Raw genomic sequence first — 24533 nt, 5'->3', positions numbered from 1 at the left:
TCCCAGTCTGAATTCTGAATTACTTCATACATGTTGCAGAACAAAATACAACAAACCATCAATGTACTGCATGTCTACAGAGCCTTTACATGCTGAACTTGTATCACAATGAACAGACGAGTTTTGGGATTTATTTTCATTTTATATACTATAAAACTTTTACAAAGTTTAATCCACTTTTTGACAATCAGAAGTATTTTTTTGCCATTCTCCCAGTGTTTTCTCAGTTTAATAATGTTTCATCCATTGTTTGATGATCAGAAGTATTTCTGTAACAGTGCTCCCAGTATTTCACCATTGACTGAAGTTTGAGTCCTCTGTTGGACAATTAGAAGTATTTCTGTAGCGGTTCTCCCAGCGTCTTCTCCATTTGACTGATGACGGACTGACACATCTTTTCCACTTCTTCCTCCTCATCTAAAAATAAACAAAGAATAAAATACAAAACATGAATCGATTTCTTCAGAAATATATTGGGATAGAGAAACCCATAGATAGATGAACAAATGTAAATGTAAACTACTGTAAACCACTTTTATTCGCGAGAACTTTATTTTCGCGTAATTACTCGATACAGTATGCTCGTGAAAATTTCATTCTCGCGTATAATAGAATTTCTTAAGATTGTATAGAGCAATGGCCGCAATTCGTGAAAATTTTGTCTCGCTAATGAAGAGTCAATGACCATCTCGCGAAAATAAGGTGTCGCGAAAAATAAGTGATCTACAGTATCCCATTCTTCCAAACTGTTTGTTTTGGGATATAAAACCTATAAGTTTTGAGATGAATTACTTACCCTCCATTAGCTCTGCCAGGAATGGTATTGTTTCTGGTAGGAGAGGCATGTAGTCCTCAGATAGTTTCTTATGGAACTCGTCCACTGCAATCAGAGCTGCGTATCTAACCTGTTAAAGAGAAATAGTTTGCTTATTGCTCGTTCAAGCTCAAGAATTCAATTCTAAAATAATGTATGAAATACTATCTATAAGAGGTCAATTCTGCCATTCAAAAATTTTACAATTTGTGCCTTAAAACACAGCATTACAATTTCTGCTTTTGCAATTTTTCCAATACAATGCATCATTATATCTGTGATAAGTATACTTGATAATTTGTGACAGAAATGTTTTATAAGTCATTTTTTTCTATAAAGAACGGACAGCTGTGAGTGCATATCCTATGGTTTACATAATAAAAGGTGTTGATGTAATAAGAAGTTTCTATTTATGTGTTTTACCGCTGATGACGAGTGCCGAGTCTTGAGCAGTATCTGATAGTTCAGAGTTTTCCACAGTGAATCGTCCTGGGTTGCTGCACCGAATTGCACGAGGCACGGAACAAGGTGCTCACTCACTCTCTCTTTGGATAAAGGTTCATCATCAACATTTTCCAGCTGAAAAAGAATTCTATTACTCACAGACTAAGAAGGCTGCATCTTTCTCTAGAATTTAATGAAAAAAAACTTTGACATGTATAATAAAGTTTTGATTAAATCGTGGTACTTTTTAAGGATAAATAGACAAATCTATAATAATCATCAAACAGGGAAAAACATCATGAAATACACATATACAGTGGACCCCAGATATCCGGATGCTTTAGTATCCGGAGGATTTTTCATCGGAACAGAATTTTTTAACGTTATTTTGTCTTGTTCAACCGGTGATTCAGGTATCCGGATGCTTCACATATCTGGACAAATTGACTAGGAACCAAAGCGTCCTGATAAATGAGGCTCCACTGTATTGTAAACAATTGTTAATTTCAGCCAAATTTTGACAGAGACTTATTTTTGCTAACCTGGTCAACTAGAGCTTGTAGTAAAGTATCGAATCTCTCCTTAGTGACGAAGCCCTCGGTGTCGTACAGGAAACACTTGTACAGACAGTCACAGATATAAACCAGTAACTTATGGGCCTTGTGTTTACCCAGCTTACTGGAGTCAAAGTAGTCCTCACCTGTAAAAGGGAGAGAACTCTACAGATATAAAAGGAGAGGTATAAACCAGTAACTTATGGGCCTTTTGTTTACCCAGCCTACTTTAATCAAAGAAGTCTTTACATGTAAAAATGAAGAGAAGTCTACAGATATAAAACAAAATGCTAGGAGTTTTATTAAAGGGACAAAACTCTAGAGATAAAAATTTCTTTTACCATTTTTTTCTTTTATGAACACAAAATAATGAGAAAGTGTAATAAAATAAGAATGTTAATTGTGAATAAAATGTTTTGAAATATTGACCTGTCATTTCTTTGTTGTTGTCTTTTAAAATTTGAGCCGCATGAACAATAATGTGTCCAGCAAATATAGTAAACAGACTCTGCATCTTCCCAGCCAGTCTGAAATGTCAATATCAAATGTATAAGCTCTGTACCCACTACTTTCCCTCGAATCATTACAGATGAAAATGTATCAAGTCCATCAAATAAAGGACCTTATGATTATTACAAATCTTATTGGACTTTGACACAAACCTGTCAGCCATTTTATAGAAGACAAGAATTCTGTGCTTTAATTCTTCTTCTCTTGTAGCCCAATCAAACATCTGAAGTTACAGAATAAAATTGACTTGATTTAGAAATTCAATCACATTGTTCTACATAATGATCCAGTAAAAGCAATAACATCTTGACCCACCTTGTAGAACATGGGCCTGAACGTGGCCTCTGACAGTTTCATCACTGTGGCAACAATGGCATCTATTACAGAATCCTCTGTATCCTCCACCTCTCCCTGAAATAAAACAGAAATATTTACTATCTATATATCCTCAGATTCAGTATAAAGATAAATGTATTCCATATGTTTATATTGTAATAATTTTTTCCGTACATCCAGACAGGAGAGATAATTACCTGGCACTGTACCTGTACATCCAGACAGGTGAGATAATTACCTGGTACTGAGCCTGCAAAATCGAGACAGGTGAGATAATTACCTGGTACTGTATCTGTACATCCAGACAGGTGAGATAATTACCTAGTACTGTGCCTGTACATCCAGACAGGTGAGATAATTACCTGGTACTGTACCTGTAAATCCAGACAGGTGAGATAATTACCTGGTACTGTACCTGTACATCCAGACAGGTGAGATAATTACCTGGTATTGTGCCTGTACATCCAGACAGGTGAGATCCAGACAGGTGAGAATTACATGGTACTGTACCTGTAAATCCAGACAGGTGAGATAATTACCTGGTACTGTACCTGTACATCCAGACAGGTGAGATAATTACCTGGTATTGTGCCTGTACATCCAGACAGGTGAGATCCAGACAGGTGAGATAATTACATGGTACTGTACCTGTACATCCAGACAGGTGAGATAATTACCTGGTACTGTACCTGTACATCCAGACAGGTGAGATAATTAGCTGGTACTGTACCTGTACATCCAGACAGGTGAGATAATTAGCTGGTACTGTACCTGTACATCCAGACAGGTGAGATAATTACTTGGTACTGTACCTTTATGACAGGTGAGATAATTACATGGTACTGTACAGCAAGACAAGTGAGATAATTACCTGGTACTGTGCCTGTATATCCAGACAGGTTAGATATTTACCTGGTAACAACCTGTACATCCAGACAGGAGAGATAATTACCTGGTACTGTGCCTGTACATCCAGAAAGGTGAGATAATTACCTGGTACTGAGCCTGTACCTCCAGACAAGTGAGATAATTACCTGGTACTGTACCTGTACATCCAGACAGGAGAGATAATTACATGTAACTGTACATCAAGACAGGTGAGATAAATACCTGCTGCTGTGCCTGTATATCCAGACAGGTAAGATAATTACCTGGTACTGTACCTGTACATCCAGAAAGGTGAGATAATTACATGGTACTGTGCCTATACATCCAGACAGGTGAGATAATTACCTGGTATTGTGCCTATACATCAAGACAGGTGAGATAATTACCTGATACTGTACCTGTACATTCAGACAGGTGAGATAATTACCTGGTACTGTACATTTAGACAGGTTAGATAATTACCTGGTACTTTACATCTAGACAGGTGAGATAATTACCTGGTACTGAGCCTGTTAATCGAGACAGATGAGATTATTACCTGGTACTGTACCTGTATATGCAGACAGATGAGATAATTACCTGATACTGAGCATGTACATCCAGACAGGTGAGATAATTACATGTGACTGTACCTGTACATCCAGACAGGTGAGATAATTACATGGTCCTGTACCTGTACATCCAGACAGGTGAGATAATTACCTGGAACTGTGCCTACATCCAGACAGGTGAGATAATTACCTGGTATTGTACATCCAGACAGGTGAGATAATTACCTGGTACTGTACACCCAGACAGGTGAGATAATTACCTGGTACTGTACATTTAGACAGGTTAGATAATTACCTGGTACTGTACATCTAGACAGGTGAGATAATTACCTGGTGCTGAGCCTGTAAATCAAGACAGGTGAGATTATTACCTGGTACTGTACCTGTACATGCAGACAGATGAGATAATTACCTGATACTGAGCATGAACATCCAGACAGGTGAGATAATTACATGGTACTGTGCCTATATATCCAGACAGGTGAGATAATTACATGGTACTGTACCTGTACATCCAGACAGGTGAGATCCAGACAGGTGAGATAATTACATGGTACTGTACCTGTACATCCAGACAGGTGACATAATTACCTGGAATTGTGCCTGTACATCCAGACAGGTGAGGTAATTACCTGGTATTGTGCCTGTACATCCAGACAGGTGAGATAATTACCTGGTATTGTGCCTGTACATCCAGACAGGTGAGATAGAATCCCTGTAGCTGCACCAGGTGACTGTTGAGGTCCTCCTTTTTCATGTGACTGACATGGTCTGTAAGCAGGGCCATCATTGGCTGGATTCCTTTCTATTTTAAAATCAATAACAGTTGTGCTACATACAAACATTTACATAATAAACAGGTGTGCATGCATACATATCTTATCATGTTGTATAATAGAATTACCTAGTGATCTAAAGACAGGTTTAAATAGTAGTGATGTGTATCTCAGCATGAATTTACAATTTTACATTCAGTGTTTTGACTTTGTAATAATTTCTGTCACCGACTTACAGGATTCACAGTCAGAAGCCTGTCATAGCAGTCAGGTAAAATCCCGAGGAGTACCCGAGGGGGCAGACTGGTGGCTATGGTGGTCCTGCAAAGATTCAATTGAAGATTTTAAGATTTTTGTTTGATAATTCTGAAAAGAAAGAGATTTAATCCCACTTCTTTTTGAAAACTGCTTATTTTGACTGACATGCATTGTAGAAAATAAGCCAAGGATTTAATTGACCATACTAGAAAGCACCTTGTTTACACAAAGAGGAATGCAATAAATGTACAATATTTGTGTACAGTAAAACTCGTTTAGTACGAACACGGATATAGCGAATTCACGGATATAGCGAAGTTTTTCAGGGCCCCTGGCAAAATTCTTAACAAATCTTTGTAAAATTTTAAGGTTATAACGAACTCTGATATAACAAATTTACGGATATAGCGAACTGATTTTGAGTCCCGTTGAGGTTAAATATAATGAAATTTACATCTTTTATAACGAACTTTCCAACATTATAAAAAATTTGAAAAATTGAATTGATTTAATTTACTTTTAGCATTTGTATATAAAATTCAATTCATAATAAAACCTTAGTTATCGAAGATATGTTTTGTAATATGTGCTTCCCTAATATATGTGGTAGTAATACCTGAAGGAAAACACTCATATTGCGAATTTGCTGCAATGGTTATACGAATTCGTTATACGGATATAATGAATTACGGATATAGCGAAGTAAATTCACAGTTCCCCAGGACTTTGCTATAACCGAGTTTTTCTGTATACCAAAGAGTCTTTTGTATTCGTTACATTTGGAGATTTTTCTAAAACCAGGCTCTGATATCTAGGCGATTGAGTTTGGGATAACAAGGTTTTACTGTACTTTATACACACCTAATGGTTTGAGTTTCTGTTGTATGGTGGTTTTCTGTATTTGTTTTATTTACCTAATGGCTTTCAGTTTTTGTTGTATGCTGGCTTTCTGTAACACTTCAGTCTGGTGTCCAGAGAGAGAACAGATCTAATAAATGAAAAAGTTCTATTAACATTCTCTACTGCTTTACATGCATATCATGTAACCTTTGTTCAGTACGTATGACATCGTTGTAAATTTGTGTTTTATTAAATGAGGGTGTATTTTTTATATTAAGAGATGAACATCTTTTAAGAATAAAACAAATAGGCTTTTACCAAGTGATCAAATATGACAGGTGATGGAATGTTTACCTGTGTTACAATATCTTGTAGATAAGGACTGAGAAACAAACACAAATTCTCCATCACTCTCAAAACAGCTGTTATTATACTCAGCAGGAAAAGCTCATTCCTTGTCAAAGAGAAAATAAAAGTTGATAAATTTAAAACAAAAATGAAAATTTTCAACAGTTAAGGTTACAGCCTAGTGACAGAGACATGTTCACAATTCTTACAATAGACAATGATATTTTCCGTAATTTTCCAAATGAAAATGTATCACAAACAATATTCTCTAAATCTTACCCATCCAGGAGTTGTCTGTCTTTGAGACAGGAGATGATTTTTGGCATGAACGTTGACAGGTGGGCGATGACGTGGGCCTTCAGCGTACTACAGACCTCAGAGATACACAGCAGAGCGCTGGCCTGTAGGGACTGGTTCACTCCCTCACAACAGAAAATCTCTACAGCCATACTCAACACCTGTAACAGATTAGCCAGGTATAATGTCATAGGATGCGGGGACAGAAGAAAATCTTAACTGGAATAACATTAGAAAATAAAGGACTTCTTTAATTCAAGCTCATCAGACAGACATTGCATGTTTGGTCTTTTTTTAAAGCATTTTAAAGATCAAGGTCATATTATAAGATAACCTGTGCAATTCTTCCCCCGAGGAAAACAGATGAAAATGGATGTGTATTTTTTTGTGTAATCAAAAAGTGGTGTAATGAGCCTCCTTAAGGCCGAATCTCTATTTTATGTAATAAAAAAACATCATGATTAAAGTTACCTTTAGAAACATCTGAGGATGGTCAGCTCCTATCCTCCTACACAATAACTTGAGGCTGTATATAGATTTACCTTTATAAACATCTGAGGATGGTCAGCTCCTATCCTCCTACACAATAACTTGAGGCTGTATATAGATTCATCTGAGGATGGTCAGCTCCTATCCTCCTACACAATAACTTGAGGCTGTACATGTATATAGATTTACCTTTATAAACATCTGAGGATGGTCAGCTCCTATCCTCCTACACAATAACTTGAGGCTGTATATAGATTTACCTTTATAAACATCTGAGGATGGTCAGCTCCAATCCTTCTACACAGTAACTTGAGGCTGTATATAGATTTACCTTTATAAACATCTGAGGATGGTCAGCTCCAATCCTTCTACACAGTAACTTGAGGCTGTATATAGATTTACCTTTATAAACATCTGAGGATGGTCAGCTCCTATCCTCCTACACAATAACTTGAGGCTGTATATAGATTTACCTTTATAAACATCTGAGGGTGGTCGGCTCCAATCCTTCTACACTGTAAGTTGAGGCTATATATAGATTTACCTTTATAAACATCTGAGGATGGTCAGCTCCTATCCTCCTACACAATAACTTGAGGCTGTACATGTATATAGATTTACCTTTATAAACATCTGAGGATGGTCAGCTCCTATCCTCCTACACAATAACTTGAGGCTGTACATGTATATAGATTTACCTTTATAAACATCTGAGGATGGTCAGCTCCTATCTTCCTACACAATAACTTGAGGCTGTACATGTATATAGATTTACCTTTATAAACATCTGAGGATGGTCAGCTCCTATCCTCCTACACAATAACTTGAGGCTGTATAGAGCTGTCTGTTTTGTGGTCATCTCTGTTTTTTCTGATACACAAACTTTTAGAAGTTTGTCCACAACTCCCAATAAACTCAAATCCTACAATAAATCAGTGTTTAACTGAATTTATTTACTTTATCCAACAATTGCAATCATAGTCATTTTTATTTGACTGGGAAATATTTCTATAAAATCCCCAAACGAGCTATAAACGATACAATCAAAATTTTGTGCATGACGAGTGGTTTCCATGATTGAATTAAGTCCTTACCTCCGAATGTTCCTTCTGCAGTAGGAAGTTGTTGAGGAGCTCCATGGATTTCCTCTGGATGTTAGGGATGGAGTGATCCATCAGTTCCTTTATCACCCTCAGTAACATTTTCTCTGGTAGTAAACCAACCACCTGTAAAACAAAGATGATAAAGTTTGGCATGTAGAAATAATGCTACACCATTGCTACTGAGAACATAACAAACAAGATAACTGTTGCCTCTTTCTTTTGTCACCAGTTTTTAATCTTTAACATTAAATCATCCACTTTGTCATAGCAAGTTAAAAAATCATGAAATGATTGATATCTCTTTTAAACATTGCAAACAGAAAAAGAATTTAAATTGAATAAATTTCAGAAGGTAGAAGTCTGACCTTGTCTAGAAGGTCGTACATTTTGTGGGTCAAGGCTCGGTAGAACTTGGCCAGAGTCTGGTCTTCTGACTTCAGTTCCATCAGACTACAGATGTAGGTCAGGATGGTCTGGATCAGGTGATGGAAGCCCGAGGTTATCTCCCCCTCCTCACAGGCTGACAACTTTAACACAATGAATAAAAAAACCTAGTTAGCAGGAAATAGTTAGATATTACCCATGATCCTTTCAGAGAAGGAATGTGGTCATCTCATTGGTTGAACTGAAAAACTAATGGCAATATTTACCAGTAGATACCAGAACAAGAGACGTCAATAATTACCTGATGAACAAGAGTAGGACTGACACACCAGGACAAGAGAAGCTTGACTGTTCTAAATTTGAAATGCCTCAGTTGTTTAGCTGTGTGGGTCTCCACTTGGAAAATGCCAACTTTTTCCAGTGAATGTTTTCCAGATTTTCTTCTTTTGGTTGTCTCTGAAACAGATTACAATGATAAAATATAATTTCCTACTTGCTCCAGATTTAATACCTATGGCCCTAGAGACTTGAAAAATAGGAACACTGATCATATCAGATTCTTTTTTAATTTACAATCAAGAAACAAGTACAGAAAAAATTATTCCAATAGATATTTATAAAGAGTGGCAACACCATTCATCTTCAGTTTAAAAAGAGAGAGTTGTACTTCTGGAAGAATGGGACATTTTACAGTATTTATTAAGATATTGCCTTTAAATACTCCCTCTTATAAGACTTGCAGTTAGATTGAGATATTTTACCTGTGGGTTTGTCGACTGGCAGTTCTGATACGTAGTTTATCATGGCTGCTATGGAGTTGATTTGTATTGTGATGGAGAACTGTGACAACAAATTCAAGTCAAACTGCACCTCAGAATCTTCTTCCTGTTGGCAGAATATTTTTTTTTTGCTTACATACCTTTTACATCTACTACCCATTTTTCTCTTTGTTTGAGTGAGGGAGGGGGAAGATACAGTGCAATGTACTTCTTATGAAGAGTCAAATGGCACAACTTTTAAAAAATCTGAATGAGAGCTACATGTATGTAGTATCACTTTTCACATCTAGCCTGGGGGCCATAAAACTTAGACTAGCTCACTTTTGATCTCACTTTTCCACTATATATTCCTTTGGTAAAAGTGAGACTGAGATCAAAACTGAGCTCATCTAAGTTTTATGGCCCCTTAGGCCAGAACTGTGGACTTACCTCTACTTTTTCTATTGTTGGTCGCGTGATTTCCTGTGTCATTTTCAGCAAGACACACCTCCACAGGAAGTTGTCTCCTCCCACGATCTCCACCAGGCGGGTAAACAGCATCAGGCGGCGGTGCTCAGGAATGTGGCAGTAGGCATCTACAAACACCTGCATCACCATAGTGATGACTTCCTCCTTACTCTGACCTCCAGTGTGGGCCTCCCGCTTCTCACAGGCCTGGTAATAGAGAAGGTTACACTGACAAATTCTAATATTAATAAGTGCAGAAAAAGAAATTCTGTCAGAGTCTCTGAAATTTCCTGAGAAAGATCAATGGAATTGGAAAGATACCAATATCTGCATGAAATTTCCTATAAGTTAGAGTTAAGGTTACCGTTACTAAGGCTGGCACCACCGTCTCCAGGATACGGTTGATGACATGGAAACTGTACTGGTCGTCATGACGCATGATGTTGGCTCCCATAAAAGTAAACACTGACATCACCTTGTGCAGAAGATCCTCCTGAAAATAAAATACCGTTAAGTTGAATTTACTTAAAATATCAAGAGAAAAAAACTTGTCAATATAACAATTTTATTGGGCTGATATGAATTTTAAGTGTTTGTAAACCTACTGGGAATATTTTGGAGGCGGTGGTCAGAAGCAGCAGGGCTTTATGATGGGTCTGTGGATTACTTGATGTCCTAATGGCATTCACAATCAGATCAATGTTAAACGACGTCTCCTTCTTCAAATCTGTACAAGACAAAAAGTTTATCAGTAAGTCTGACAATCTACGGCAGAATAATCAATACAATACAATGACTTTTATACAGAAGGGTCACCTGGTATCAGGTCATGGTTGACGGCTTTCTGACACACTTCATCAACCACAGACAACAGGAGCTGTTTGATGTATTCAGCCGAGGAGTGCTGGTCTGAATTCAACACCCTACAAAATCCGATAAATTCATATAATAAAGTGTATTCATCATTCAATGTACATCGTAAATGTTAACTATTATTTATTTGTAAAACCCCTTTATTTCCTCCTCTGAGCAATACACTTACTCAGAAAGTATTTTAAATAGAGTAGGCAGCAGTTGGAGATAGTTGCTGATTTTCTTTTTGCTTTGAATTGTCTCCATGACAACCACCACTCGTTGCCATGGCAATTGTTCAAAAATGTCTTCTTCTTCTTTATGAACATCAGACTTCCTTAAATTAAAAATAATTGAAAATCTTATTTAATGCTTTGAAAACAGAAGTTCCTCGAAGAACAAATCGAGTGCACCCTACCTGTGTTTTTTCCGTTCCTTGACGGTCAAAGCTGAGGGTGACGTTTGAAGACATTTGTTCAGCTCCTCTACAACATGGCTGCTCTCCAGCGTCAACTGTTAACAGACAATCAAGACTTAACCTTTATTGTATTTTAAAGGGATAGTATTCAAATTACTGTTTAAAACTAGAATCACAATATGCTGTATAATTCAGCATTACTTACATGTTTGAGTGTCTTCCTGATGACTTTGACTGTCCCTGGACCTGGGGCCTTCACCCAGACATCAAACAAACAGGACAGGATCTGCTGCTGGGTTTCTGGGCTCAGCTTGTTATAAAAGTCTCCTGTCACCTAGAGAAATAAAATCATTTTTTAAGTTCAATTTGGAATAATTTATGATAGGTTTGTTCTGACAATTTTCTCTATAGATTAAAGAAAATACACCTTTCACAGAAGGAAACTGTTTATAGACATATATCCTGTATATTGATTAATTATAGCCTACAAAGCAGTAGTATCATCTGTATGACCTGTGAGATCATGTTTTCCTGTATCTCCTTGACTGGGCTAGCTAACATCTCCAGGACTAAGTTCAGAGCTGCAGGGTGGGAGTCCAGTGTGGAACAGGTGTCTGGGGTGAACCGCTGAATAAGGCACCCACAGGATTCTACAGCCAGGGCCGGGGGACTGTCACCGTGACAGGTAGACAACAGGGACCTCAAGGTTGGTAAAAGGTCACAAAGGAAACTCTACAATACATAAAGGAGTAGGGGAGGAGTCAATCAAAAACATTCAAGTGATGAAGTGAAGATATTCTGAGTATCAAATTCCATTTATATCTGAAGAAATGTACTACAATTATGATGAGCATCTCCAAAGAGTCATCACTGAAGTTGTACAATATAGATAACCTGATATTAAACAAATGATCTATACAGTTGTACTGACTTTGTTGTTGTGTAGCGCTGTGATCTGCAGTAGACTGTTCCTGATGTAGTGAGGCGTGTCTGGGTTCTGTATAACGTCCACAATCACACACCTCAGGCTGCTGTCCACCTTGCCGGAGTGAGATCTCCTCTTACTCTTCCTCGGTTCACTGTCCAGAACAGAACTCACAGCCTGGAGACAAAGACAAATCAAAATCAAATTCTTGAAAAGAGAATCTACATGTACTTTCAAATGGAATGTAGTCACAACTTTTTTTTACGTGACGAAAGAGTAAAATATTATCAAACTCTTTACACAGTTACATTTACACAAGTATATAATATTGAAATTATCCTTGTATGGGTGGGAATGATCAGGTGCATTGTCTAAGAGAAATATCCTATTCCTGTAGGGCCTGGATAGCTCACCTGTCTTAGATAGCCCTGATCTGCATCAATCTCCACCTCACACTGCAGGATGTGGTTCACTAATGGTGTCAAAGCCCCGCGACCAAGATTACCTTTACCAGTGAGAAACTTTAAACACTCCATTGATGTCTGGCGAATTCCAACAAATGGACTGGTTAAGGCCAACACCAAATTTACAATCACTAAAAAATAATGAGTAAACTTATTCAATAATTAATAAAAAAAAATTGTTTAAGAATGTTTATTTCAAATCAATTCCATATCCTTTCAATACACACCAGTATCTGTAATCTTCATATTTTCACTTTGCTGCAGAAGCTGTTTTCCAATAAGAAGAGCTTGAATCTGTAGACTGGTCTTGACCCCTGACCTCTCACTGAGATCGTTACAATGTTGTGTCCACAAAAGTCCCAGGAATTTCAGTTTGTCATTACTGTCAGGGAAATGCTGAAAATCAAACACTAGGTATAAATATACACAGCTAATTACATTCTCTCTCTGTTTTAGTGTTTTACTTTAGCATATAGCTACTGTATTAATTTTTAAATAAAGAACTAGTGCTGCTGTTGATGCTAGGGTACCTGTAGGAACTGGATGACCAGCTTCCTGTAAGCTTGTCTGCAGGGGGAGGTATTGGACAGAAGAAGGAGGTAATCAAACAGCCTCACAGACAAGATCAGAGCATCATCATCAAAGTCCCAGAACTCGGCATCTAAATGAGAATATAAAGAAAATATCTATCTATCTGCTGATAAACAAAAAAGATGAACAACTTTGTTTAGTCTTAAAAACTCACCAATTTTGATGGAAGGGAGAAGTTTTATCAAGTTGGACAGCAGATACAGGCTTATGGAGTTCCCCTGTGTCTGATTGGCCACTAGGGATTGACAAGTGTCTGTTACCATGGTGATGACCTCCTCCCAGTCTACCATTGGCTGACCTTGGGGTCGTAGCTGGTGAAGTAGTTTAAGTTGTTTACCACACCACTGGATCTGGTTTTTCTGTTCAGACATCAGTGGGATGATTGCATTGAGAAACAGAGCTTGATGACATTTGTAGCGAGCGCTGTCACCCCTCCCCTCTAACTCAGACAGAAAATCCTCACAGTCTGGCATCTTAATCACAGCTGAAGCCAACCACTCTGTCACCTCTATAGAGAGCTCCGCCACATCTTCCGCTGACTGTTTCTTCTTGCCAACTGACTTCTTCTTCAACTTTTGAGCTATTGACTTGATCATGGGGTTACTTTTGGCAAGTACTGTGTCACACAGATCCTTCAGAAAGTCAAGGTCATCAGAAGTGCAGAGCAGTAGTCGTGGAAACAGATGAAGAATGACTGAAGAATGTAGATTTGGATCACAGCTACAGAGAACCTGGAGGGCCTTACTTCCAATGTCTGACCAGGGCCGACATCTCAGGACAATATTACACAGCAACTGACAAAGCCGAGTGTTATCACTCAACATGCTCCACAGGGACTGAAAGAAAAAAATGTATCAGTTAATCCCATGATAACTAAATTCATAGTTAAAATGTAGGTTTTATTGAAAATGGGAGGTAAATCACACGCAGACACTAAATGAACACATATGTAGTAATATTGGCATTCACTGACCTGCCCTGCTTCAAGAACAGCATCCACAACTTCCAGTGAGTCGTCAGCGAGTCTTGCTGATAAAACCTCTGATACATACTCACTGTCACACTAAAAGTTACAAAAAAAATCTTAGGATTCTTTATTCAGATTTAGTGAAAAAAATCCTCTTAGCAAATAAACTTATTTCTTAAACATTATAATGAGATAACAACCACAAATTTAAAGATTATTCACAACCCAGGTGCATGTACATAAAGAAATTCTCAATGTTTAAGTACCTTCAGATAAATGCTGCGGTATAATATGTCCTATGATTAAAAACCTTCATATACTGAGCATTCCATATTATTTCTATACTATGCAGAGTAATCTCCCTTACTTTGTCCATGTTTTTCAGTAGATATTGTACCGCACCGACTCGGACGGATGGCGTTCTATGGTTAATGGACAGAGAGAGCGTGCCGTCCATGTCAGACAGATGCTGGTGTCTCAGAGAGAGAACGGAGAGATTCAGGAAATCCTGGATCATCTTCTTTACTCTCTCATCCTCCTCTCCCTCTAACAAATCCTGTACAGCCCTATCTAGTGAGGCAGGGTACCTGTCAAAAATCAACAATAAATGTTTACAGTTCCAGAATCTAAAAGCTAAATGATAACAGATGATAATTGAACACCTGAAAAATTAATTAGTTTTCAGAATTTCTATACAAAGGTATATATAGTTAATTAACATATTCTAAAAGCTAAATGATAATAGATGATAATGGAACACCTGAAAAATTAATTATTTTCAGAATTTCTATACAAAGGTATAAATAGTTAATTAACATATTCTATTTCTATTATTACCTAAGCATCCATGACAGTTGATTTTTATATACATTTAAAGACCTCATTGTTACCTGGCATCCAGGTGAATGACATCAAAAGTCAGTAATCTCATAAGCATCTGAAAGAACCTTCCATGTGATTCCTATGTAGTATGGAAGGGAATTACCGCCAAAAGTCTATGTATCTTGCTTTTATTCTTATTCGGCCTACTTCTTTATGCTTTGTTATTGTTGTAATTATATGTCGCTTTATTGTTTTCATATTCGTCTTTATTACATTTCACTTTGACTTTTATCCTTCTTCATTTTGCCCTTACTTCTATGTTGCTTTATTCTTGTAAATTCATTTTACTTTCTTTTAAATTGATGCAGTTTCTTAAATGATTATCTCTATTACGAACGTGAATTCAATCACACAAAGAATGAAGCATATTCAATGAAGACGAATACAAGTTGTCAAAATTTAGTGCCGCATTATAACGCTAGGTGGCAGGGGTGTTCGCTACGAGTGTTGGTAAAACTAGGTAAGCAAACCCGGGCCGGAGTTATTCGAGATTTTTCAATTTTCTGCCTTAATACTTTATCAATCGAACTTAAATTTTCAAATGATGTTTGTTATAAGTTCAGGTATGTACCCGATAATGCCACTCCCTCGGAAGATGGAAATATTTCCCCTGGAAGACTGTCTACATAGTGATGCTTCCTTTGGAAGATTATACAGTGAGACTTCCCCCGGGGAAGTTTCAATATATAGCTAGTCTTCCGTGGGAAATCTCGCTGTATATAGCAATTCGTCCCCCTTCATAGCAACCCCTCCCCCGAATATTTTTTTTAAATCGTAAAACAATGTTTATATACTAACGTTTTCAGTTTTTGAAGAAAAGTTATCCGTCCTATATGAATAAATTTTTTAATGATATCATTTTAATAGTGGTTAATAATTAAATCATTTTAACCATTTAGTTAAACATAGATAATTTTCAGGAGTATTAATGGATAATGATTTCCTCTCCCCCCCCCCCTCCTGGATGCAGCCACCCCCCCCCCCCCCCCCCCCCCCCGGGTGCAGTCGCCTGCGTGGCACTGTGGTTACGGCGTCTGCTCTAGAGTCACTAAACACAGTAGTAAGGAGTCGATCAATACGTCGTGGGTTCAAATCATAGTCCCACTATGGGACGTGGAGTTCGGTCCTTCGGGTGAGATCTAGACCGTATTATCCGAGGTCCCGTATCGCAGTAGGAGCTGGCCCGAAAAAAAATCCCTCAATGCTCAATGGCTATAAGTGCCGGGTATATAGGACAAATTTGCAGCTCTCCACCGGCAAGAGGTGGCTTCTCCATTTGAGTTTAAAATTCTCCAATTTAAAGGGACGTTATACAATGTACAATCACACCCCCAAGTCTCCATATATATACTGACTTCCGTCTGAACGACCTCCTATGGGGTAAGTTTCACCACATGCGCGGATCTAGAGGGGGGTCGGGGGTCAGCCCCCCCCCCCCCCCCTGGAATTTACAAGGTTAAGAAATGTATATACTAAAGCAAGAAAAAAATTACCTTGGAATCCCCCCCCCGGTAAACATGAATATGTGTGAAATGGGTATGAAAAGTGAAGGATTTGAGGCAATAGAAGTCATAGACTACAACCCCCCCTCCCCCCCCCCCCCCCACACACACACACACCCACCCCAATGAAATAGGATTTTCACGTTTGGGCGAGTTTAGGTTTTGTTGTTTTTGTTTTGTTGTTTTTTTTTTTGTTTTTTTTTGGCTTGTCAAGAAATTTCTGGGATTGAATTTTTTTTTTGACAGGGGTGGACCCTCCCCCTAAAAAAAAATTTCTGGATCCGGGCCAGCACCGGTAGAGGGGAGGGTGGCCACGAAACATTTTCCTAAAAGTAACAGACTTTTTACTACTGGCAAAGTTCAGCGAAAGGCTTGTTGCCCCCATCCCTTACACTTTTTGTTGCAGCACTAATAGTCTATTTATATTTTAAAAGTCATGTACTTAGTGAGTAATATTTGGTACTGAAAAAAGTTGACGAAATCCCCTCCCCCCCCCTTCCCCTTTACCACCACCAAATAGAATTTTCAAGTTTTAGGATTTATACTATGCATACTAAAGATGTTTCTTTTCTTTATTGAAAAGTACTATTTCAACATAAAATATTATAGCAGAAAAGAAGACCGGGGAGTTTCTAGTATGCCTGGGGTGTAGCCTGGTTCCGACTTCGCATACCCATAACGCTCCTCACTCCTTTGCAAAGCCCCGTCCCTAGAATCACACGCATGAGCAGTTATTATTTGTCGTGAAATAAAGTTCAGTTCAGTGAAAGGTCCTGAAAAACAAATCAATTTATAAGGGGTAACTAGTATCAAAATATTTAACATTTTTATGTCAATTAAACTGGAATTCAATTATCCAACAAATAACTTTAATAGAGTTATATTTTTTTCAGGCGAGAGAACAGTGACGTAGCATCGTTTTTAAAAATTCAAGCTAACTGGCTGATAACAACTTGACAAGCAAAAAAAAAAAAAGAAAAAAAAAAACAAGAATAAAAAAACAAGGAAATTGTCCAAACTTGAAAATACATAGGCGTTGGAACCGGGGAGGGGGGCTTAGCCCCCACTTTTCTTTCCAAAGATAGACTTAGAACAGACATTGAACATTGCTGCGTAGGTTTAGCCTCCCCCCCCCCTTTCCATGGACACGATGCAGTATAGGTTTAAAATGGGGAAAGTGGTGGTGTTTTGAAAAAAAAAATTGGCACTGAGGTTCAACCCCCCCCCCCCCCCCTCTCCACGAAATATGATTTTTGTGTTTGGACAGTGGACATTTCTTTTTTTTTTTTTTTGGCTTGTCAAGTTTTTTTTTTGAAGTTCTAAAAAATATTTCTTACACTTTGCCCCCCCCCCCCCCCCCGGGCCCCAACTTTCACTTTGTCCGACGCCATTGAAATCCTATTTCGGGGCGGGTGGGTTTTGGGTTAGTATCAAATTAAATTTTTTCCCTACTATACTACATTAACCTTATTTGAACCTTACCCTTACAAAAAGTGGGTCGGCCCTTCAATGAACATATTCAGCAAATTATATAAAGTTATGTCTGAAAAAAGAGGCCGCTATTCCTGTGTGCCCAGAGAAAATAAATATGGAGTTTCCATCATTGGATCAGTTCAGAAGTTCGATTGATAAAGTATTAAGGCAGAAAATTGAAAAATCTCGAATAACCCCGGCCCGGGTTTGCTTACCTAGTTTTACCAACACTCGTAGCGAACACCCCTGCCACCTAGCGTTATAATGCGGCACTAAATTTTGACAACTTGTATTCGTCTTCATTGAATATGCTTCATTCTTTGTGTGATTGAATTCACGTTCGTAATAGAGATAATCATTTAAGAAACTGAATCAATTTAAAAGAAAGTAAAATGAATTTACAAGAATAAAGGAACATAGAAGTAAGGGCAAAATGAAGAAGGATAAAAGTCAAAGTGAAATGTAATAAAGACGAATATGAAAACAATAAAGCGACATATAATTACAACAATAACAAACCATAAAGAAGTAGGCCGAATAAGAATAAAAGCAAGATACATAGACTTTTGGCGGTAATTCCCTTCCATAATGTAGAACTGAGAGTCTCCTATGCATTAAAGTCAAAGCTTGTTATCTTGAACTCGATGGGATTAAGAAAAAAATTTGATTATAAGAGGTTTAGGGCAAAATATCTAAAGAATAAATGGTTGGGACTTCTAAATCACTTTGACATATCCAGGTATTTGAGATATCAATGTTCAAGATACCAAAGTTCAACTGTAATTACAGTACTCTTCCAAGTAATTACCTGTCTTCCAGAAGTTGCACAGTCTTTTTGTGTTTGTTGCTTAGTTCCTCCACTCCTTCATCATCAATAATGTTATTGGCACTGAGAAGATAATTTTCCATGACTTCCCTACAAAAAAAAGTAAAGAATATTTCAGGGAAAAAAAATCTACTAACCAATTTCTTCCTTTGCATCTCCACAAGTTTTAAAGCCATTTATATTCTGCTTGTTGCTTTGATTTTTGAAGTCTTTTTCATTTAAATGTCAAAGTAAACAATGCACATATATTTGATTAACTGTGCTAGAAGGTATTTTCTTAATTCTATCATTCAGTCATCAAAATTTAAACTCAGGTCAGATACTCACTTTGTGAGTTGGTCTGCAACACCCTCACTGAGTGGCACACTAGACAAGAAATCATGGAGGATACTCAGATATTGGGGGGTGCTCCAGATCGCCTCCGAGTCACTGCTCTCACTGGCACTCATGTCCGAGTCCTGCTGAACCGCCATAACGACAAGTCTCTCCAAAAAGGCCAAGGCTAGTCCATCACAACAACCTTCAGTCGTCAGAGTTTTCAGGGTCTCTATCAACCCTGGCTGTCGACAGATGTGTTTGAAAGATCTGGAGACAGTGTACAATAAATCCATCATTAAACTCTTTATAATGACATTTTTGCTGCATTCAAAGTGAAACAAAGTACCACAGAGGTACAATATACAAAAACTCATAAATTATAAGTACCTTGCTGGGAGACTTTTAATTTTCTGATGTTGAAAAATCAGTGCTGCACAAGTCATTGTTTCTCTTTCAAGTTTCAAGATTGACCTCTTTAGAAAAAAATTTAGATATTGAAACAAATGTGCAAGCAAAACATTTTTTTATTCTTGTCCACAAAACATTAATAAAACACCACAGTTAGTTAATTAACAATAAGTCTACCAAGTCTGGTCTAACCTTGAAGAGAGCGGAGAGCAGGGATTTTAACAGGTCCTGTTGTAGACTACTTTTGAAGACGAGCTGACCGAGTATCATGTAGGTGGCAGCTCTGTACTGCGCGACCTTGGACTTCAGACCCCGGCTAAGGTGGGGGAGCAGGGAAGACACCAGATTCTCAGTGGCACCACCAAACTCCAGTACCCCCACCACCGTGGACATGTAGAAGGAGAAGATAACTCTAAACTTGTCTTCTTCGTCTCTCTTTAATGTTCCCTGTATAAATACGAGGGCCGTTCAAAAATTACGCGGACTTGTTGCACAGAAGAAATATTTGACGACATAATCGGGCAAAATTTCACAAATAATATAAAAGAATCTTTACTTATATGGCCTTCAAAATTTCATATCAAAATGTTGTAAATTGGTATTAATTTTGAGTGATTTTTCAGGACATACCATTAAGTCACGGCGCAGCAAAATCTTCGACGTCACAAGCATTATAAAAAATATGTGATTGAACTTTCATTTTCTCAACATTTTCCCTTGAGTACCTGTATAGTTTGAGTTACCTTATCTACTCAACATCAAAACACCATTTCTTGTCAAGCTTAAAATCTATTAAACAAGTAAAAAATTTTCTTTTTTTGTCCCCCGCTTGAAAAGTGGGGGATATTAATTTGGGTTTGTCCGCCCGCTCTCACGAAATAATGGTTAAGTGACAGTTTTTGTGCCCATTTAAGATTTATGTGACTCTTTTGTTTTATGTGACTGTCACATACAAATTTGATTTTTTTTTTAGCAGAAATGAGTGTTATGTGACTTAAAAAATCATTCTAAAGGAGTGTCACATAAAAAAATACGGACAATATTGTCCGTATATGGACGTCCGTCAAAAAGTTTTGAGATTTACCTCCCGTACCCCATGTATCATGTTTTGCGCCACATAAATTTTTTTGAAAAAGTCACATAAATTTGTCAGTCACATAACCTGCATTTCGTGGGTCCGCCCGTCCGTCCGTCCGTCTGTCCGTCTTTCTGTCTGTCTGTAACGCTTTCGTTTCCACACGATATCTCGAGAACCCTTTGAGCTTTTGCAATGAAATTTAGCACAGCAACTCCCTATGGACTAAAGAAGACCCCTATTGATTTTGAGGTCAAAAGGTCAAAGGTCAAGGTTATAAATAAGCAAATTCTGTCTGTTATAACACTTTCGTTTCCACACGGTATCTCGAGAACCCTTTGAGCTATTGCAATGAAATTTTACATAACAACTCCCTGTGGCCTAGGGAAGACCCCTATTGATTTTGAGGTCAAAAGGTCAAAGTTCAAGGTCGTAAATTTATTCATTCTGTGTGTGTGTAACACTATTATTTTTGGGCGATATTTCAAGAAGATTTTGAGCTTATGCAATGTAATTTTATACCAGAAGTCCCTAGGACCTCTCTCGACCCTCTCAAAGTGCCCCGCCCCGTTTGTTTTATTAGTATTTATAGTATTACATGTCGCTATTTTTAGCACAGGGGCATGCGGAGAGTTATTTCGCATAAAACAGGTTCTCGGCGGACTTTATGTTCTTATAACATCTATTAGAACTGTTTAATAAAGGCTAAATAAATCAAACACCATGGATTGTATAAAATTTTGACAATATCGAGCATGAATATATACAGGTATGTGACTTCACTTCTGCATATACGCAACGACATTTAAAGCGCCTCCGTGGTCTAGTGGTATGTCTCCCGTTTCATAAGTGAGAGGTCCCGGGATCGAGTCTCGAACGGTCCTGTTTTTTTTTTTTTTAATTTTCTTTTTTTTTTAATGATAGTATTCAGCATGTGAACAGAAAAATTTATGAGGTTATAAAATCATTATTACAGTGTGATAAATATTCCATATAAAAAGAATCTTCTATACACATAATAGAGAATAAGCAATCTAATCTTTATACGCATATTGACATAAATGTATTTTATTTGCATCAGTATACATGTATACATTTAATAATTCTACTAATTCAGTCAGGGGGATCCGACTTTTTCCCTAAGCGGGGGACACGAATTCTCTGAATTAGCTTGTTTTTTTTGTTTTAAAACCAAAAACTACTTATGAGATATAGTTTGATATTGGTGACTCTCAATCACGTTCTTTACAGTCCGGATAAAGTTAACTTTTCGTCTATAATCTTCTTCCCGTCCTCCCGTATAGCCTTTTTACAGAGGTCTAACTGTCTAAAATTTCAATTTGCTATTTGTGGGCGAATGTCACGAGTAGCCTAGTTTACTACATGTTTTATTATGCATATTTTGGATCTATGTTGCCGATATCCCGAGCATTACACATATTTTAACAAAAGTGTGGTGCGCCGTCAATTCAGGAGACGTCATTTTCACAGTCGTTTTCACGGGAATTGCTTCAGAGAAAAATTACTATATTTCCGTTAGTACTTCAAATATAACGTCCGAAATCTAAATACATAATAATAGAACAATTTAAAGGTACATTTGAGAAAATTGTTGAAAAATATCGCGAATTTTAGAAAATCAATGAGTTAAATTTTTGAATCTGCATGCTTTTGCTTCAATTTTTTTGTCATGCGCCGTACCTCTCCATCAACGATATCAATATACCGATAATTTTAGTAGATTTTTTTTAAAATACAGAAATTTTGCCAAAAATTTATTGGAATCTTTAAGATACATATTTCTGTGAAATTTTATAACTATTTGACGTCTGTAAGAGTAACTAATAGCACAGTCCGCGTAATTTTTGAACGGCCCTCGTATATATATATTTAATTTAATAACATGTTCCGCTGCAAATAATTGTTTTGAAAATTACATAATCTACAAAACTGAAGCATTTACATTTATAACTGATTAACTGAGATACCACACACAAAATTCTCTTCTTTTAAATCATGCTTCATTTAATTAAATGGTAATTACTTTTGACGTGACAACTTTCATAATTAATAATTCAAGTTTAAAATGATCCTTCCATCAAAAAAAGTAGATAAATATTAATCACCTTGATGGTTTTGTAGATTTTATCACACAAAAAGGAAAGGAATCCGATATTTGAATTACAGTGATTGATCAAAGTTTGTCTTGGCAGGTGAACACCAGAGGACTAAAATAGAAAGGAAAGAATTAAATGATGACATCTTCAGCTTTACTTTACAACATTACAACTTTATATAAGCTTGAAACCTATACTCGATATTCAATTAGTAATTGTAATACATGGAATTTGGTAAAAATCTACAAAGAAGATTTCACCTGAATAGGGAGAAGCCAATCCCATTTTGTGGCTGTTTTGGATTTAAGCTTCAGAAGCTGTACAGCTCGTATAAATATCTTGCTTTCGTGAAATGGTAGCAGACAAACCATGAAGGCATCAATATTATACACATCAATATCAAACCTACAAAAAGTCAAAATTTTTATAATTATTTTCATAAATGAAATCTTCTGATTCATTTCTATCTTTTATATATTTATCACAAGACAATACTTTATCAGAGATAGTTCATTACTCGTAATTCTGAATATTAAGCTACATGCCTGTAAATTAACCACTCTAATGCTTTCTGTGCTGGTTTAAGAAGACAATAGGGAGACAACTTCTGTAGAAATGATTCAATAGTTTCATCTATTTGTGCATTAACTTCAGCGGTTTGAATGCTTCTCTGGAAGGACATGGTAGATTCCCCAAACAAAATCTCTTGGAACTCATCAAACACTGGATCAATGGCCTGTAACTCCGCTATCCCATTTGTACCTGAATAAAATAAAATTCTCATACACACATCTGCTTAATCTACTAGTATTCAGGATTTTGAAAAATTTTGTTATACAGATTTACTTGCAATAGTTACAAGCTCTGATTTCCATTCCGCTTTGTGTATTAATCAGACATAATTCAGCTGAATAACCGAAAGTTATACTATATATGTTTAAAATAAATAGCCCCTTTTTAAAAATCTAATAATCTTTGCACTTTCTTCAAAATTTTGTGATCATAAAACAACACCAATATCTAAATGGATACATCAGACTCATCTGAAGCCCACCCCCTTCCAGCAGGTCATCAAAGTAGCCTATGATAATACTACATCATATTCATGATATATGATAACATATTGTCAAACCTATGGCAAAGACAGCTTCTTTGTCCAGTGCTGCTGCCTCCCTGGGATCAAACAGGAGTGATTTCCTCCTTTTATCTTCTCCATACACAGCTCGCGTATGTGGCACTGCTAACCTCTCTAACTGCTTAGCCAATGACGTCATGATTCTGAAGCAGATTTGAGGATATCTAGTACATTCAAAGGCAAAAAAAAAAAAACACTTTTAAAAACATCAGCTACACTAATTTCTTCTGTCTACACATAAAAAAGGATTTACTACAGATCTCTCTTTTCATCAATGACCAATCTAGGAAATTAGGCTGGACTGAGGACATCGGCCTGGATAGCTCAGTGGTTAGAGCACCTGAAATACAGGCGTCCCGGGTTCGATTCCCGGTCCAGCCGTATGTTGTCAATATATATGTATTTATAAATTTTCAATGTATGTTTACTCATTCCTCCTTTCCATACTACACCTTGTACAGCTGTTTTATGGAAAGTTAAGACAAAAGCCACAAAAACCAAAGAACTGTTTAAATCAAACTACCTGTCTAAAGTCACAATAAAACTATGAATTAACGTTATAATTACCTTTTTATTAGGTAATACACCTCAGCACGTGTAAATCTCAGATCACATTCTTGCTGGAAATTGCCGTCGCTCTGTAAATGGGAGAATGACTTCTGTCCAGAAATCCGAATAAAAGTGAAGTCTCTTATTATAATTCTATTATTGTTATTAAATCTAAATTGTGTGCTAATTGTAAACTTTTTATGTTAATTATTT

General features: G+C 37.0%; 1 protein-coding gene and 1 non-coding gene across 2 annotated transcripts; one reads left to right on the top strand and one right to left on the bottom strand.

The window, feature by feature from the left end:
- Nucleotides 1-178: 178 nt before the first annotated feature.
- LOC134240494 (HEAT repeat-containing protein 1-like) lies at nt 179-24368 on the bottom strand. The gene is made up of 41 exons (XM_062722582.1): nt 24339-24368; nt 23769-23914; nt 23182-23398; nt 22897-23041; nt 22646-22747; nt 19637-19891; nt 19424-19509; nt 19046-19303; nt 18701-18808; nt 14403-14622; nt 14042-14131; nt 13223-13904; nt 13008-13138; nt 12705-12873; nt 12427-12608; nt 12020-12190; nt 11602-11820; nt 11294-11422; nt 11089-11183; nt 10861-11007; nt 10635-10741; nt 10424-10545; nt 10183-10311; nt 9801-10025; nt 9354-9477; nt 8894-9048; nt 8574-8735; nt 8200-8331; nt 7881-8027; nt 6599-6777; nt 6326-6425; nt 6046-6119; nt 5110-5194; nt 4771-4902; nt 2638-2733; nt 2475-2545; nt 2242-2339; nt 1801-1958; nt 1238-1393; nt 797-905; nt 179-417 (listed from the first exon to the last, which is right to left on the bottom strand). Exons 2-41 carry the CDS (start codon nt 23908-23910, stop codon nt 329-331), a joined length of 6198 nt encoding a protein of 2065 aa, XP_062578566.1. The 5' UTR covers nt 23911-23914; nt 24339-24368; the 3' UTR covers nt 179-328.
- On the top strand, nt 24084-24152 carry Trnai-aau (transfer RNA isoleucine (anticodon AAU)). Its single transcript has one exon. It is a non-coding gene; the product is annotated as a tRNA-Ile (tRNA).
- Nucleotides 24369-24533: the final 165 nt, after the last annotated feature.

The sequence above is a fragment of the Saccostrea cucullata genome, unplaced genomic scaffold (genome assembly GCF_032062105.1).
Source record: "Saccostrea cucullata isolate Sc308-1 unplaced genomic scaffold, CSIRO_AGI_Scuc_v1 ctg175, whole genome shotgun sequence".
In the NCBI taxonomy this organism is placed as follows: domain Eukaryota; kingdom Metazoa; phylum Mollusca; class Bivalvia; order Ostreida; family Ostreidae; genus Saccostrea; species Saccostrea cuccullata.
The sequence above is the reverse complement of the archived record's forward strand: the minus strand, read 5'-3'. Positions and strand labels throughout refer to the sequence as shown.

Coding starts and splice junctions, on each gene's coding strand:
- LOC134240494 (XM_062722582.1), bottom strand. CDS start 23,910: ATGACGTCATTGGCTAAGCAGTTAGAGAGGTTAGCAGTGCCACATACG. Junction 23,042..23,181: donor TTAGAGTGGTTAATTTACAG/GCATGTAGCTTA, acceptor GACTTTTTGTAG/GTTTGATATTGATGTGTATA. Junction 19,510..19,636: donor TGCTCTCCGCTCTCTTCAAG/GTTAGACCAGAC, acceptor TTTTTTCTAAAG/AGGTCAATCTTGAAACTTGA.